At 46.3% G+C, this 17,180-nt stretch overlaps 1 protein-coding gene across 2 annotated transcripts in view; it reads right to left on the bottom strand.

Moving 5' to 3' along the window:
- The window catches only part of AP1G1 (adaptor related protein complex 1 subunit gamma 1), a 72,173-nt gene extending 69,815 nt beyond the window's left edge, over positions 1-2,358 (bottom strand). For both annotated transcript variants that reach the window (XM_034788373.1, XM_034788372.1), the window contains exon 1: positions 2,126-2,358. In XM_034788373.1, coding sequence (XP_034644264.1) covers positions 2,126-2,326 — 201 coding nt within the window. In that variant the 5' untranslated portion in view covers positions 2,327-2,358. The remainder of the gene's footprint in view (positions 1-2,125) is intronic.
- Between the last annotated feature and the right edge of the window lie 14,822 nt (positions 2,359-17,180).

Here is a 17,180-nt window from a genome sequence, read left to right on the forward strand (position 1 = left end):
TTTAAGAGCCGGGCTGCCCGAGCGCTACCAGCTTCGGGCAGCCCCATGCCTCCAGACCCTGCGCCCCCAGCCGGGCACTTCCCCTCCCGGGCTCCGGCGGCGCAGGGTCTCCAGGCACGGGGCTGCCCGAAGCCGGTAGCTCTCGGGCAGCCCGGCTCTTAAACAGAGCCGCCATTTTCACGGACATGTTCCGCTTTTTGGCAATTCCCCCCGGACGGGGGTTTGACTGCCGAAAAGCTGGACATGTCCGGGAAAAAGAGGACGTATGGTAACCCTACCCTCATCAGATCGTGCCAGAACCACATGCTTCAGAGGAAGGTGGAAGAACTCCATAGTAGGCAATAACCTTCCCCCCATAGGCACCCACTGGTAGCCCCCCACGATCAGCACTTCCCACCCGCCAGTGGCCCTGCCGATTAGCATCTCCCCCTCCCTCCCAGCACATCCCACCTGCAGCGTACCAGCTGTGGCATTCAGGAGGCACTGGGGAGAGGGAGAGGAGTGAGGGCAGGGCATGCTTGGGGGAGGGAGGGGAATGGGGCAGGAAGAAGTAGGCCCAAGGTGGAGCCTTGGGGAAAGGGGTGGAGTGGGGGAGGGGTCTGGGGCAGAGCGGGAGGTCGAGCACTCCCCCTCCCTCTCCCCCAGCAAGTAGAAAGTCGGTGCCTTTGCTTCCTCCTACATAGATCCTATCCCGGTTTCTTATAGTTAGAAATTGGCTTTAGCCCTGAACCACAAGGTTAATAGGTTTTAACATCAGAATGGACCATAAGATCATTTAGTCTGACTTCCTGCATATTACAGGCCAGAGAATTTCACCTAGTTACTGCTGCATTGAGCCCAATAAAGTTTAATATCCCTTTCAAAATTTCTCATTAATTATACTCTGGATATTCTTGATATCTATACAGATATCCAACCCCTTTTTGAATCTTGTTACGTTCTCAGCTTGAATGACTTCCTGTGGCAATCAATTTCACAGTTTAACCAAAGTGCTTGGTTACATGCAGTAACAATATTAGGAGGGTATGAATGGGACAAGATGTAAATAAACTTGTTCTGATACAATGGCTACAACTGCTTGATTCATTTCCTCTCCCAGGATAGAGGGATGTATTACCCACTACAGGATGGATAATTTTATGTTTTCTAGAACAGTCTGACCTCACTCCTGCAGCCTCCAACTTGTCTAACAACATCAGGGCATTTTGGAATTTGGTTCTGCTTGAATGCATTTACTGTACCAGCCACATGGTGGTGTTTGCAAGTTTGATCCAGGATGAATTTACACCAGGGACACAAAGCAGCCTCAAGGGTTCCACCAACATGCCTGGGTTTTTGAGATGTAATTCTGTCAGGAAAGCCTCTGCAAGCATTAGAAGCCTAGGCTGAACTAGGATCAACAGGAAGCTTTATGACATGAAGATGATTTTGTCACAATGATTAAGCAACAACTCCAGCCAGAAGTGTTCTGTAGAACAAGAACTTCCCCCCTCCATTCTCTCTCATACACACCACACCCCATAATTAAGCAGCGGAACTCACTGCTACAAGACAGAAGCCAAGACTTTAGGATAATTAAAAAATGAATTAGACATGTATATGGTTAATAAAATATTCTCTCAGTCACATTAGCTAGAATACAAGCGTAACTGTATTTCTGTTTCAGAACACAAACCACCCACTACCCGCCTAGGGTTATGATGAAACTTCTTATATAAGCAGATGAGTGCCTATTTGTTGATTATGGGGTTTCATATCCCTTCCACTGGCACTTGCCACCATCAGAGAAAATATTGGGCTAGATGGACTACTGGTCTGATCCAGTCTGGAAATTCCTACGTTTCCTTTCCATGGAACACAGTTTGAGAACCACTATTGCACAGCAATCACCATACCCAATTACCAGACAGTACCGCAGGCTGGACATTTTCATGGAATTCAGGACATTTTTATACAAGCCTTGACTAAGGGTGGACAGATTACAATTAGAATGTAGACCACTAACATGGGCAGAACAAACTTGCCCAGATTCAGAAGCAAACAAACCAAGACAGACACCAAAAGCTACTAAATCATCCTTAACAGAGGACAACAGGAATTGGAGCTAAGTTCCAGCCAACCCTACCTGTCCAAAATGCGCAGGATAGCCCAACATGTGCATGTACAGTAGTTTTGCCACATTCCGGCAGCGGTATGTATTATCTTCTTCTCTGAAGGATGACCGAATGGCAGCACATTCTTTCTGAATCATTTCACGCTCTTCTGCTTGGGTTCGTGCTGTCCGGATGGTCCGGATCAGCTCCCGTAGTCTGATGGGGGCTGGCATCCTCTGAGAGAGGGGAGAAAAAGAAATGCATGTGTAAAACCTCCACAACAAAAGGAAACTTCACAACCTTCTCAGCTTTCAATATGGAAGAGCGTTTTCCTCCTTGCCCTATGGCTATGGATTATGGAGAATCCAGCTCCTAGTTGGAGGCGCACAAGCTCTTACCCGCAGGCACCGCCCCCCCAGCGGAGTCAGTGCACAGGGAGCATAAGTGCAGTGCGCGGAGCCCTGTGGCCCCCCTGCCTAGGAGCCGGACCTGCTGCTGGCTGCTTCCAGGGCTCAGCACGGTGTCGGAACAGGTAGGGACTAGCCTGCCTTAGCCAGGCAGCACCGCCGACAGGACTTTTAACGGCCAGGTCAGTGGTGCTGACCAGAGCCGCCGCGACCCAGTCCCTTCCATTCCATGACCCAGTTCTGTGTTGAGACCCACAATTTGAAAATCACTGCTCCAAGGACCACACGCACTGAGCAGCCAAAGCTCCCAATTAATTCAGTTGCAGTTCTGAGTACTCAGAACATCAGAGCCCAGCTGACTCAAGCTGGGCACCCAGAAGATGAGGAACACCCACATACCTGTCAAAACACTGCTTTCAGTAACATGCCCAGTATCACATAGCATGTCTATACTAGAGCTAGGGATAGAACCCAGTTCTCCTGGGTGGTATTTCAACTGCTTTAAATATAAAACCATCCTCTCTCTTCCTGCAGTCCCTTGCTTCAACTGGTTGATCCTGGAGTATCTGCCAGTCCATCGCGATCTCTGGCCACTAAAAGTACAACGGCGCAGCGGGGCTGAGGCAGGCTGCGTGCCTGTCCTGGCCTCACGTCACTCCCAGAAGGGGCTGGCTGCTGGCACGCGTCTGCGGCCCCTGGGGGCAGGGAGAAGGCGGCTCCGTGTGCTGCCCCCGCCCCCAGCACCGTCCCCACAGCTCTCTGGCCAATGGGAGCTGCAGGGGCGGCGCTGCAGGCACGGGCAGCACACGGAAACCCGCTGCCCCCCTCACCCCAAGGGGCGCAGAGACATGCCAGCAGCCAGCCACTTCCGGGGGCGGCGTTGGGCCACGGCAGTCAAGCAGCCTGCCTCAGCCCCGCTGTGCCACCAACCGGGAGCCACCTGTGGTAAGCACCTCCCTACCAGAGCCCATACCCCTCATCCCCTCCCACATCCCAATCCCCGCCCCAGCCTGGAGCCCCCTCCTGCACCCAAACTCCCTCCCAGAGCTTGCACCCTTCACTCCTGCACCCCAACCCCGTCCCAGGCTCAGCTAATCCACACCCCACAGCTGAGAATGTTACACTGATTTGTGACAATCCCTGAAGGATTTTGGATCTTTAAACCACAAATTGCACTAATAAAAAGTAAAACTCATGAAATATCCCGTGGATTCTATGAGATTAAGTGCAGTGTGACCATATGACCCCTGCACCGAAACTCCCTCCCAGAGCTTGCACCCCTCACTCCTGCACCCGGCTCAGCACGACACCACACACACACACTCCAAACCCCTCGGCCGTAGCCCAGAGCCTGCACCCCCTTCCACACCCCAACCCCCTGCCCCAGCCCAGTGAAAGTGAGGGAGGGTGGGGGAGAGCAAGAGATGGAGGGAGGGGGGAATGGAGTGAGCCGGGAGGGACCTCGGGGAAGGGGTAAGGTAGGTCCTGGGTTGATCTTAAATTCAAAAAGTGATCTTGTGCGTAAAAAGATTGGAGACCACTGCTGTAAACACTACCTACGCCAACAGGAGGGGTACTCCCCTCTGCATAGGTAATCCACCTTCCCATGAGGCTGTAGCTACGTCAACCTACCACTGTCTACCTAATTCTTCTGTCGACCTACCCTGGTCTACATCAGGGGTTAGGTCAGCATAACTACATCTCTCAGACGTATGGATTTTTCACACTCCTGACAAACATAGCTATGCCAATGTAAATTTTCAGTGCCGACCAGCCCAAAAATGCGTACATACAAGGGGGTTGAATTAAAGTTTCAAAGGCAACCTTTGTAACATTAACACTAAGTATAGGTTGTTAATGCTGTTATAAATATAACAGTCACACTAAGAGGCAATGGACAAAATCTATAGATTACTTTCTGGTTTGTTGTGGTTATGATATGAGCAGGAAAACTACTGTTAAAAAAGCTAGCAATCCAAGAATGGCTAGATAGTCTTTGGACAGATGTTCGATATGCTATGAAGATACTTCTAGTTTTTGTTCAGTTATGAAATACAGCAACAATCTTCAAATGGATGTCATCTGACGGCGGAATTTGAGATTGTATCACACTCTCCAAACTTCCTGCCCCAAAAAAGCAGAATCACTAGAATTGCCGAAGGCAGGCATTCTGAAGGGCACTTTAGTTATAAATAAATCTACTATTTATTTATCCATGAGACTTTGACTATGTCTACACAGCCAACGCGCTTTAACATGGTTGTGTAGTTGCGGCTCCAGCGCTGGGAGAGAGCTCTCCCAGTGCTGTAATAAAATCACCTCCGTGAGAGAAATAGCTACCAGTGCTAGGAGCGTGGCTCCTAGCGCTGCAGCATTATCTACACTGCCACTTTACAGTGCTGAAACTTGCATCGCTCAGGGGGGTGTTTTTTCACACCCCGAGCGAAAAAAGTTTCAGTGCTATAAGTGGCACTGTCGACAAGGCCTTGGTCTTTGCACTGCAACTCCATATCTTTTAACTAATAGTAAATTCATTACATTCATTTTTAGACACATCTTTTGCTCAATTCACAAATTAAACAAGCCCTTAGAAAAGCCAAGTGTTCTGTACACATCTCCATGTGCCCGCACAACAGCATCAGAAATTTTACCTGTGACATGCTCTCAATAGTTCCTGCTGATTTTCAGCCACTTTTCTCCAAAGCCATTCAAGTGTAACAATGACAGGCAGACGAGGGGTAAAACAGTTAAAACAATATGGAGCAAACTTTTCTGTTGTACACTGTTAGACCAATTGCATAATCTTGTGACTGTTACCCTGGTTCTCACTCCCTTTCCCAGCCTACTGTTACCATCACCCACTTACCGTATCTTGTCTCAAGCTAGATTGTAAACTTGTCAGGGCAAGGAGTAGGTCAGATACGATGCATAGCAAATCTGAGCCCTGATCCTGACTGAGACCTTCGGGTGCTACTTGAATATAAAGCAAGACATTGTGTTTCTGCCCAGTTCCGAAATACAAAATAAATCCAGATAAGATTATTTCAAATTCAATTCCGCACAACAATACTGTGTAAATGAGCAAGAAACAGCATGCAAGAGAGACTCAGGACAGCAAAAAAATATGGAGCAAGAAGTCGACTCATTATGATGATGTTAAAAAGCTTCAAGTAATTATCTCACTGTTAACGGTCCTTACATTTTCTTTCACCCCATTTCCCAAGTCACCTGCCTTAGCTGGTGTGTCAGGATGGTCCAGTGATTAGGGCACTAGCCCAGGACTTGGGAGACTCTGGGTTCAATTCCCTACCCTGCCACAGACTCCATGTGTGACCTCAGGCAAATCACTTAGTCTCTCTTTCCCTCCGTTCCCCTCTGTATCTAGCACTGGTGCAACGCTGCTGGAATCCTGTGTCCAGTTCTGGTGCCCGCAATCCAAGGATGTTGATAAATTGTACAGGGCTCAGAGAAGAGCCACAAGAATGAGTAAAGGATCAGAAAATCTGTCTTATAGTGACAGACTCAAGGAGGTCAATCTATTGAGCTTTAACAAAGAGACGGTTAAGGGGTGATTTGATTACAGTCTACAAACACCTACATGGGGAAGAAATATTTAATAATGGGCCCTTCAGTCTAGCAGAGGAAGGTATAACACAATCCAATGGCTGGAAATTGAAGCTAGACAAACTCAGACTGGAAATAAGGCATAAATCTATAACAGTGAGAGTAATTATCCAGTGGACCAATTTACGGAGGGTCATGGTGGATTCTCCATCACTGACAATTTTTATATCAAGATTGGATGTTTTTCTCGGAAATTTGCGGTACGGATTATTATGGGGCAGTTCTCTGGCCTGTGCTGTGCAGGATGTCAGACTGGATGATCACAACAAACCCTTCTGGCCTTGGAATCTACAGAATGGAGATAATAGCACTTTCCTACGTCACAGGAGTGTCATGAGGAAAAATACATTAAAGGCTGCCCTACAGTGATGGGGGTCTGTAAAATGCCACACTCACACCTGTAGTGCCCCCTTATGTCAGGGGGCAATGCTGCAAGGGGTCCTCACCTTTGGTGCCCCCTACTAGTTGTCTGTCTCTCACGGGGCCTTCCATGGGTTGGCCAAGTCACAAAGTTCAGTCTCCTTCCAAAATAACAAAAGTTCCAACTGAAAATCCAAATCAAATGCCCAAACTAATAATTCTTTGCCCCTCCCAGGTTCCACTATAGCCCTCTGCTTCCTGGCCCCTGCAGAGCTTCCCCTATCTTGCTGCTTCTTCAGCAGGATTCCCCCGCTGCCTCCCTTTACCAGGGACTCTGGCAGCTTCCCTTACGGATCTTCCCCAGTCTTTGCAGGCCCTATCTCAGGGCTCCCCAGCACAGGAGCCTATCCTGCTCCCTGTGGGTTCTCCTTCCTACAGGAGAGTTCTGCCTTCTCAGCAGTCTCTCCCCCTAGACTGAGCTCTCCAGCTTTACTTAAGTAGTCCTCCGCAGCTGAGGTCAGTCTCTAACTCCATTAACCCAGCCGGAACCACTAACTGCCTCTGTGTGGCTAGATCACGGGTCAGGCTGAGTGGTAACTGCTAGACCATGGGCCAAGCTGAGCCTAGCTTTCCTTAAAGGGCCAGCCTGTGCCAGGGCCATGGAAGTACAAGAGAAAGATTAAAAAGTGTACATTCCCCCCCACCTCCCATTTCTCCTGTAGTCTGTCATACCTGGTGCATCATACCTAGTGATTAAGAAGTGTACCTGACTAGCCTGAAGACTAAGGCTACCCATCAAAGTGAAAGCCCAGTGCTGACATACCCCTGCAATTTTCCCCTCTCCTCTCCCTTATGACTTCTGCCAGGAATGACATTTCCACATATTGTACCTCAGCCTCCTGCACCGCTATTTGTGTGTTCATCAGACCTGAGTGATGGGGAGTGACACACACTTTCATATAAAATTTTCATTCTTGCAAAAATTAATAATTTTGTAATTACATGTGAAAATTAGGATTATGGAAAATAAGATAACATTGGAATCTCTGCTCTAGCTGTAGTGCTTTCCTATACAGCAACAAGGTGAAACTAACATGATTCTTAAAATCTACAGATATATCTCTACTACTACAATGATCAATATTCACCACAGCACACCCTTCAAAATCCATGGGACCTACATATGCCTATCATGTGGGGTACCTCACCCCCGTGCACTAAATGCCCCAACAACTATGTGGTGGAAACCAATCACTACGCACTCAAATGAACTCACACAGAAAAATAATAAAAGACAAACACTACATCACCCGTGGGCGAATACTTTTCACAAAATGATCACTCCATATCTGACCTTAGTCCTCATCCTCAAAGGAAATCTGCACACCTTCTTCAAAAGATGAGCTTGGGAGCTTAGATTCATAACTTTGCTAGACACTAAAAATCATGGACTTGGTCACTGGATTTATGGTTCCCTACAACAATCTGTAACCCACTAACCCTCCTTTGTCCTATGACTACAGAGGTGTTAACTGCCTACTTCATCCTGAACATCTCTTGCAAGGGGTTAACTTCTTATGCTTAACAATCTACACCACCCTTCTATATAGCTGTGACACTCTGAGTACCTTTCCCAGATCTGAAGAACTCTGTATAAGCTTGAAAGTGTCTCTCTTTCACTAACAGAAGTTGGTGCACTAAAACATTACCTCTCACACCTCTCTAACATGATTCTTGTCAGTTTCACGATTGCACAAAGCACTAGAGGTGTCTGCAGACTTCAGAATCAAAACCAGCATTGATTCATATTCATTTTGCATATGGGAGGCTCTTTACAGCCATAAATGGTAGCATTTTTTTTTTAAATGAAAGCTTAGATTCTGCAGAAGTTGATAGTTTAGTTCCTTCCTCTCCTCACCACCATTCACCAAAGGAAGTTTCCCATGCCCTGTTGGCAAGTGGATTTTGCAAATACTGGAAGTGGACTGCCCAATGCTAACTCTGCCATAGTTCACCACTCCTCCAGTCTTTGTCCTCTTCACTCCTACTGTACTTAGTAATGAGTCACCACATTGCTAGAGCCTATACCTTCACCAGATGTTCAGAGGGAAGGACTTTCACTTAATAATGACACTTATGCAACCTGAATAAGCCCTGCCAACATTCTCAAGAATTTAAACAGTAGACTCCTAAACAGAAAGCTTCTTGTACTAAATAATTTACACTTATATAGTGCCTTCCAATTCCAGAGATCCCACAATCCTTTAACAAGATTAATTGTTCATAAAAGAAGGCAGCTGCTGTTTAACAGCACAAAGCAACATTACCCAACAACTTATGGCAGGAAGTAAGACTTGGTCTATAAGGCAGCTTATGTCGACCTAACTATGTCAGTGTCCACATTACAGTCTTGCTCCTGACAATACAAGTGCCCTATTACACCAACATAACACCACCTCCATGAAAGGCATAGGGTGGGAGTTCTCAACCTTTTCCTTTCTGAGGCCTGTGACACAACAACTGTTTTTCTGCATATAAAAGCCAGGGCCAGAGTTTGGGGGTAGCAAGCAGGGCAATTACCTGAGGTCCCACACCACAGCGGGCCGCGCAAAGCTAAGTTGCTCAAGCTTCGGCTTCAGCCCCAGCCAAGGGTGGTAGGGCTCAGGGCCCCAGGCTTCAGCACTGCGTGGCGCGGCTTTGGCTTTCTGCCCTGGCCCCAGAGAATCTAACCCTAGCCCTGCTTGCCAGGCCCCCTGAAGCCTGCTGACAGCCACCGAAGGGGCCCCGGGCCTCTGGTTGAGAACCGCTGGCATAGGGCTTATGTCAGTGTAGATAGGACAATGCAGTGTCGGTGCAGACACTGCATGTTACTTACATCAGCTGTTGGCCGTAATTTTTGTCAATTTCATGGCTACGCTGGAGTGACTACTGCAGTGGATGTAAGTCAACCTAACAGAGGTCGACTTAAAATTGTAGTGTAGATATGCCTTAAAATACTTCACCTAAAACCGCAAAGAAAACTGAGACACAAAATGAATTGATGCCATCTGAAATTTGCCTAGATCAACTGTGTTAACATCAAGACACTTGCAAAAAGTGCCATGGTCTTTTAATCAGTGCATTCAGAATCTCAATTGTACATCTCATCTAAAAGATTGGTACTCCAACCCCATAGCGTCCCCCTACTGGGGTACTAGTTCAGTACTGACAGAGAAAAGGCTGCCAATGAATTACCACCACCACCACTTTCAGTAGAACCCTAAAGGCATATCGATGCAGCAAAAAAAAGACCCTTGGCAGCGAGACTCAGACTCACAGGGCTCATGCTATGGGGTTAAAAATAGCACTGTAGATGTACAGGCTCGGACTGGAGCCTGGGCTTCGAAACCTAGCGAAGGGGGAGGGTCTCAGAGCCCAGGCTAGACCAAATGTTACACTCTATTTTTAGCATCACAGCATGCCCAATTCAGTTGACCGGGGCTGTGAAATGTGCTGCCATGGGGTTTTTTGTGCTGTATAGATGTACCCCAAGTTTCCTTGGATGGCTTCCAGCCAAGGACTGACTATGCATAGCTTATGAGACTAACCAGCTCACAATATGAAGCAGTACGTCTGCAAACTAAGAATGTGCATTTTGAGAGCACCTGTAAAGACAAAGAAAAGGCAGAGCAGGAGTTTTTTAAAGGGGTATTCCTAGAGAGCAGCAAACCCACCAATTTCAAGTGGCAAGTAATACCTTGCAAGTCAGTTACCTGTCATCTATATAGGACTTTATTTATTCAACTAGGTATATTTCTGCAGATTAGTTTGTTTATAGGTAAAATTAAACACTAAGGCGAAGAGGAAAAGTATCCAGAGAAGGTAAAACAGAACAGGCTGTTCTTTTGATGCTCCTTCTTGGAAGAAATATACTCAAGCCTTCCCCCGGCCTGCCATTATGCTTGAGTCAGATAAAGAGGAGTAAAGTTTGACTATTTCCAGTTTATGCACTTTTCTGGCATCCCTAGCACCCTCTTGGATCGCAAAGAAACATAGGTAGCCACTAAGATCTTCCTTGCCCAACCTGATCGTGTCACTCTCACGCTTTCAAGTGGATTGTGATGGGATACCAGGCCCACCACATACAATCACAAGTAGCAACAGAGGAGACACAAGGATGAGGCAACCTCTGTTCCCAGGAGCAAAATGATCAGAGTGGAGGGTAATTGCTCCCTAAAAAATTGTCTGGCCACAGTCCGATCACTTACTCTAAGACAGAAAGGCTAATTAAATGTATGTCTACAGTCACTGAGAGAATGCATTGGATTAGAAAACATGTGACATAACCCTTGTAAGCTTGACTTAGCTCTTAAGGTGGAGGACAATTGCGTTTAAAAGCACATTAGCTGGCTGTGGTTAACACTAGCAGGGATCTTAGGGTTAACCACAACTAGCTAACACCATTTTAATGTGACCATCCTTGCCACATTATGGACTAAGTCTTCTTGGTTATACAAAGCATTTTCCCAATACAGACAAGCTCTCAGTACTTTTCTGCTCATGGCTGTTTGCCCTTTGATTAGCTTACAGCCTTTGCCCATAGCTGATTTTTTAATATTTTTCACAAACTTCTTTACAAAATTATTTTATAATAGTCTTAATTATATTTATTTCAAAATAATTAGTCCCATTTCTAAATGTTCTGTGACTGCTCTGTTTAACCCAATTTCATCTTTTGGGATTTTAATTCTCTTATTAGCTTAACTCTGTTTCAGTACATATTAGTGATCATCTGTATTATACACCCATAGCCCAAGTTTCTTCCCTTCAAGAGCAGTCCTCATGGTTAGATATTGTAGGGACTACTCTGCTATCATATCCATTGTCCTACTCTTTCCTGGTGCCATCTAGAGTAACAAAAATACATCCCAACCCCACTTACATCTCACAATATCAATCCCTTGTCTATGTGATCTCATCAGTTTCAAAGTTCAGGGCCTCATTAACATTCTTCTTATGAGACCAACAAGAACTCAAACATACTTTTGATAACCAAATAGCCAATTATATTTGCAACCAATACTACCTTCCAATATAGTCAACTTCCACAAATCAAGAACACTTAAATGCTTCAATAAAGGTATATTCTTCCATTACGGGTTACAGCTAGATATCAAGAGGACTTATGTTCCTAAATCATTTAGGTGCTTTTGAAAAATTACTTCAGCTCCTAAATATGAGTTTACGAGCCTATGTTTAGGCTCCTATTTTTGAAAGTTTGTGTGTAGAAAAAGGTTCACAATAACTTTGTTGATGTATTGAAAGACTAAACAACTTTTCACTGTTACCTGAAGCAATTCTTACTTGAAGTGACAAGAGACTGTGTGTAGCACACTGCTGCAGCCATTCCGCCTCAACTTTCCCCACATGCTATCCAACCTGCTTCAGTAGCTTATGGCTAGGGCCTTACCAAATTCATGGACATAGGATTTTTAAAATCGTAAATTGAATAATTTCAGCTATTTAAATCTGAAATTTCACGGTGTTGTAATTGTAGGGATCCTGACCCAAAAAGGAGTTGGAGGGGAGGGGCTCACAAGGTTATTGCAGGAGGGGTTGCGGTACAGCTTCCCTTACTTCTGTGCTGCTGCTGGCGGCGGCGCTACCGTCAGAGCCAGGCAGCTGGAGAGTGGTGGCGGCTGCAGGCCAGAAGCTCAGCTCTGAAGGCAGAGCCACCGCCAGCAGCAGCGCAGAAGTAAGGATGGCCTGGTATACAGTATTGCCACCCTTACTTCAGTGCTGCTGCTTGCAGAGCTGGGCCCTCAGTCAGCAGCACCACTCTTCAGCCACCCAGCTCTGAAGGCAGCAGCACAGAAGTATGGTTTTGCCACCCTTATTTCTGCGCTGCTGCTGGTGGGGCACTGCCTTCAGTGCTGGGTGCCCGGCCAACAGCCGCCGCTCTCCGGCCACCCAGCTCTGAAGGCAGCACAGAAGTAAGGGTGGCAATACCATAACCCCCCTAAAATAACCTTGCAACGCCCCTGCAAATCCCTTTTGGGTCAGGACCCCAGTTTCAGAAACATGGGTCTCCCTCGTGAAATCTGTATAGTAGAGGGTAAAAGCACACAAACTATCAGATTTCACAGGTGGAGACCAGATTTCATGGTCCACAATGCATTCTTCCTGGCCGCTAATTTGGTAGGGCCCTACTTATGGCTCAGCTCATTGGCCAGATTTAGACCTCACTTTCTGGGGTAGCAGGTCCAAAAATCACAGGCCAAAAACAAAGCGAGTCAGCTCTCAGCCCCTGTGCAGTTATTCGTACCACCCATCCCTTTGGGCTTAGCTCAGACCCCACTCTTTCCCCGTGATGGGACACCCCTTCCTGCAGCCTGTCTTAATCACCGACACATCCCTGATAAACCAAAGCAATCTGGTGTCAAACTTCAATCACCCTGACATCTGCTGGGAGAGCAATACAGCAATGCACAGACAATCCAGGAAGTTTTTGGAGAGTGTTGGGGACAACTTCCTGGTATAAGTGCTGGAGCAACTGACTATGGGCCATGCTCCTCTTGACCTGCTGCTTACAAACAGGGAAGAATTGGTAGGGGAAGTAGAAGTGGGTGGCAACCTAGGCAGAAGTGACCATGAGATGATTGAGTTCAGGATCCTCACAAAAGGAAGAAAGAAGAGTAGCAAAATGTGGACTCTGGACTTCAGAAAAGCAGACTAGACGCCCTTAGGGAACTGATGGGCAGGATCCCCTGGGAAGCTAATATGAGGGGGCAAGGAGTCCAGGAATGTTGGCTGTATTTTACTGAGAGTGCAGGAACAAACCATCCAGAAGTGCAGAAAGAATAGCAAATATGGCAGGCAACCAGCTTGGCTTAACAGTGAAATCTCGGTGATCTTAAACTCAAAAAGGAAGCTTACAAGAAATGGAAATTTGGACAGATGACTAGGGAGAAGTATAAAAATATTGCTAGAGCATGCAGGGGTGTAATCAGGAAGGCCAAGGCACAATTGGAGTTGCAGCTAGCAAGGGATGTGAAGGGTAACAAGAAGGGTTTCTACAGGTATGTTAGCAACAAGAAGATGGTCAGGGAAAGTGTGGGACCCTTACTGAATGGGAGAGCCAACGTAGTGACACATGATATGGAAAAAGCTGAAGTACTCAATGCTTTTTTTGCCTCAGTCTTCACAGACAAGGTCAGCACCCAGACTGCTGTACTAGGCAGCACAGTATGGGGAGGAGGTGAGCAGCCCTCAGTGGTGAAAGAAGAGGTTAAGGGCTATTTAGAAAAGCTGGACATGCACAAGTTCATGGGTCCAGATCTAATGCATCCAAGGGTGCTGAGGGAGTTGTGATTACAGAGTCATTGGCCATTATCTTTGAAAATTCGTGGCAATCGAGGGAGGTCGCGGACAATTGGAAAAAGGCAAATATAGTGCCCATATTTTAAAAAGGGAAGAAAGAGAACCCGGGGGAACTACAGACCGGTCAGCCTCACTTCAGTCCCTGGCAAAATCATGGAGCAGGTCCTCAAGGAATCCACTTGGAGGAGAGGAAGGTGATCAGAAACAGTCAACATGGATTCACCAAGGGCAAGTCATGCCTGACCAACCTGATTGCCTTCTATGATGAGATAACTGGCTCTGTGGATATGGAAAGCGGTGGATGTGATATATCTTGACTTTAGCAAAGCTTTTGATACCATCTCCCACAGTTTCTTGCCAGCAAGTTAAAGAAGCATGGGCTGGATGAATGGACTATAAGGTGGATAGAAAGCTGGCTAGATTGTCGGGCTCAACGGGTAGTGATCAATGGCTCGGTGTCTAGTTGGCAGCCGGTTTCAAGCGAAGTGCCCCAGGGGCAGTTCTGGTGGGAGTCCGAGAACTCCCCCTTCCCCCCCCCTTTTTTTTTTGCTTGGGGCAGCAAAAATGGTAGGGGGGGTGTGCTCAAAAAATTTTTACTGATGGGGTGCACGATCAAAAAAGTTTGGAGACCACTGACCTTGACAAATTGGAAGATCGGGCCAAAAGAAATCTGATGAGGTTCAACAAGGACAAGTGCAGAGTCCTTCACTTAGGAAGGAAGAATCCTATGCACTGCTACAGGCTGGGGACCAACTGGCTAAGCAGCAGTTCTGCAGAAAAGGACCTGGGGATTACAGTGGACAAGAAGCTGGATATGAGTCAGAAGTGTGCCCTCATTGCCAAGAAGGCCAATGGCATATTGGGCTGTACTAGTAGGAGCATTGCCAACAGATTGAGGGAAGTGATTATTCCCCTCTTTCGGGACTGGTGAGGCCACACCTGGAGTCCTGCATCCAGTTTTGGTCCCCCCCCCCACTACAGAAGGGATGTGGACAAATTGGAGAGAGTCCAGCTGAGGGCAACAAAAATGATTAGGGGGCTGAGGCACATGACTTACGAGGAGAGGCTGAGGAAATTGGGGTTATTTAGTCTGCAGAAGAGAAGAGTGAGGGGGGATTTGATAGCAGTCTTCAACTACCTGAAGGGGGGTTCCAAAGAGGATGGAGCTCAGCTATTCTCACTGGTGGCAGATGAGATAACAAGAAGCAGTGGTCTCAAGTTGCAGTGGGGGAGGTCTAGGTTGGATATTAGGAAACACTATTTCACTAGGAGGGTGGTGAAGCACTGGAATGGGATACCTAGGGAGGTGGTGGAATCTCCATCCTTAGAGGTTTTTAAGGCCCGGCTTGACAAAGCCCTGGCTGGGATGATTTAGTTGGGGATTGGTCCTGCTTTGAGCAGGGGGTTGGACTAGATGACCTCCTGAGGTCTCTTCCAACCCTATGATTCTCTGCCTTCCCTCCAGGGAGGCTCTGACTCATCACAGTCCTACTCAGGGCTTGTCTACACTTACAGCACTCCTAGCGCTTAGTGAAGATGCTACCTATGCAGATGGTAGGTAAATTGTCACTCAGGGTGTGGATTTTCCATATCTCGGAGCAACATAGTTATACTAACAAAGTGTAGACCAGCGTTTCTCATCCAGGGGTCTGTGGCCCCCCAGCAGGTTTCAGGGCAGAGAGCAGGGCTGACGTTAGACTCACTGGGGCTCAGGGCAGAAAACCCAAGCCGTGCAGCGCTGGAGCCAAAGTGTAAGCAACTTAGCTTTGTGTAGCTTCCTGTGGCATGGGGCCCCAAGTCAATTGCCCTGCATGCTACCCCTAATGCCAGCCATGGCTTTTAATCTACTGGATATGCAGATAAACAGTTGTGGGCCATGGAGGTTTTCATAATGTTGGGAGGGGTTCAAAAAGAAATAGGTTGAGAACCCCTGGTGTAGACCAAGCCTCAGTTGCTGGCTCAGCTGTGTTGGTTTGCCAATAAGAAATTTTTTAAATAAAAATACAATTTTAGCCCTTAATGTTGCAAACACAAAGCAAATGAGTAGTCAGTCACACTGAAGTCAATGGGACTATTTGTGTGAGTTTAATTATATACCAGTTTAAGCGTTTGCAGGGCTGGGCCTTCATTTTCAATATTTTGGTTTTTTGCAGATAGTTTTCTAAAATTCAAATAAGGCACCTTACCAGCAGTGGCATTTTTAAAAAGTATTTATAATTTACCGTAATTAATTCAAATTTATAATCGAAGATTCCAGTAGCACAAATTTTCAATAAATTACCTCACCTGGATTTAAATGAATGATTTTTCTTTTTAAAATCAATTATTTGAATGGCCCATCCTACCTAAAACAAACCGCACCACTCAAGCCAGCCAGGGTTGTTGGGGGTTTTCTGATACACACAAAATCAGAGGCGGATCTAGTTCCCATTGAAGTCAATGGCATAACTCCGCCATATCTCAGTGGTGTAGGATCAAGCTCTCGATGGGTAAAGAGAATGAAGCAGACATATCTAGACTACAATAAGGGGTAATAAGCAATGTCTGACTAAATACTACTGAATTCCAACTGCCTTGGACAGCTGTACTTCCACATGGTTTGAAAAGTGGCTCAAGGACAGTAAATGCAGACTTGTCAACATGAACATATCAAGTTATATTAGAACTCTAACAGAATACAGCAGGGATCTGTATTTAGTCCATTTTTTTCAATATTTATACAGAAAAGAGGTAAGCAGCATGTTATGATTAACAGAAGGTACTAAATTGAGAAATGTTGCTAGCACCACAGAAGAAAAAGGCAATATGAAAAGTCTTCCAGGAGAAAAATGATCAGGAAATAAAAAATGGAATTCAGCCTGAAAAGACAGCAGCTAATCTCTCTTGGGAAATATCAGAATACATATTATTTAATGGAAGAGTGAAATTTGGAAAATAGCAGTGCCAAGAGACCAGAACAGCAGGAAAGAAAACGGAGTTTAAAATGTGATATGGCAACAAAAAGGAACAATGCTACTTTGGGTTGCACACATGGGAGTAACATGCAAAAAGAAGTATCAGGGGGTAGCCGTGTTAGTCTGTATCTACAAAAACAACAAAGAGTCTGGTGGCACCTTAAAGACTAACAGATTTATTTGGGCATAAGCTTTCGTGAGTAAAAACCTCACTTCTTCGGATGCATAGAGTGAAAGCTACAGATGCAGGCATTATATACAGACACATGGAGAGCAGGGAGTTACTTCACAAGTGGCGAACCAGTGTTGACAAGGCCAATTCAATCAGGGTGGATGTAGTCCACTCCCAATAATAGATGAGGAGGTGTCAATTCCAGGAGAGG

This window comes from Trachemys scripta, chromosome 13 (genome assembly GCF_013100865.1).
Source record: "Trachemys scripta elegans isolate TJP31775 chromosome 13, CAS_Tse_1.0, whole genome shotgun sequence".
In the NCBI taxonomy this organism is placed as follows: Eukaryota; Metazoa; Chordata; order Testudines; family Emydidae; genus Trachemys; species Trachemys scripta.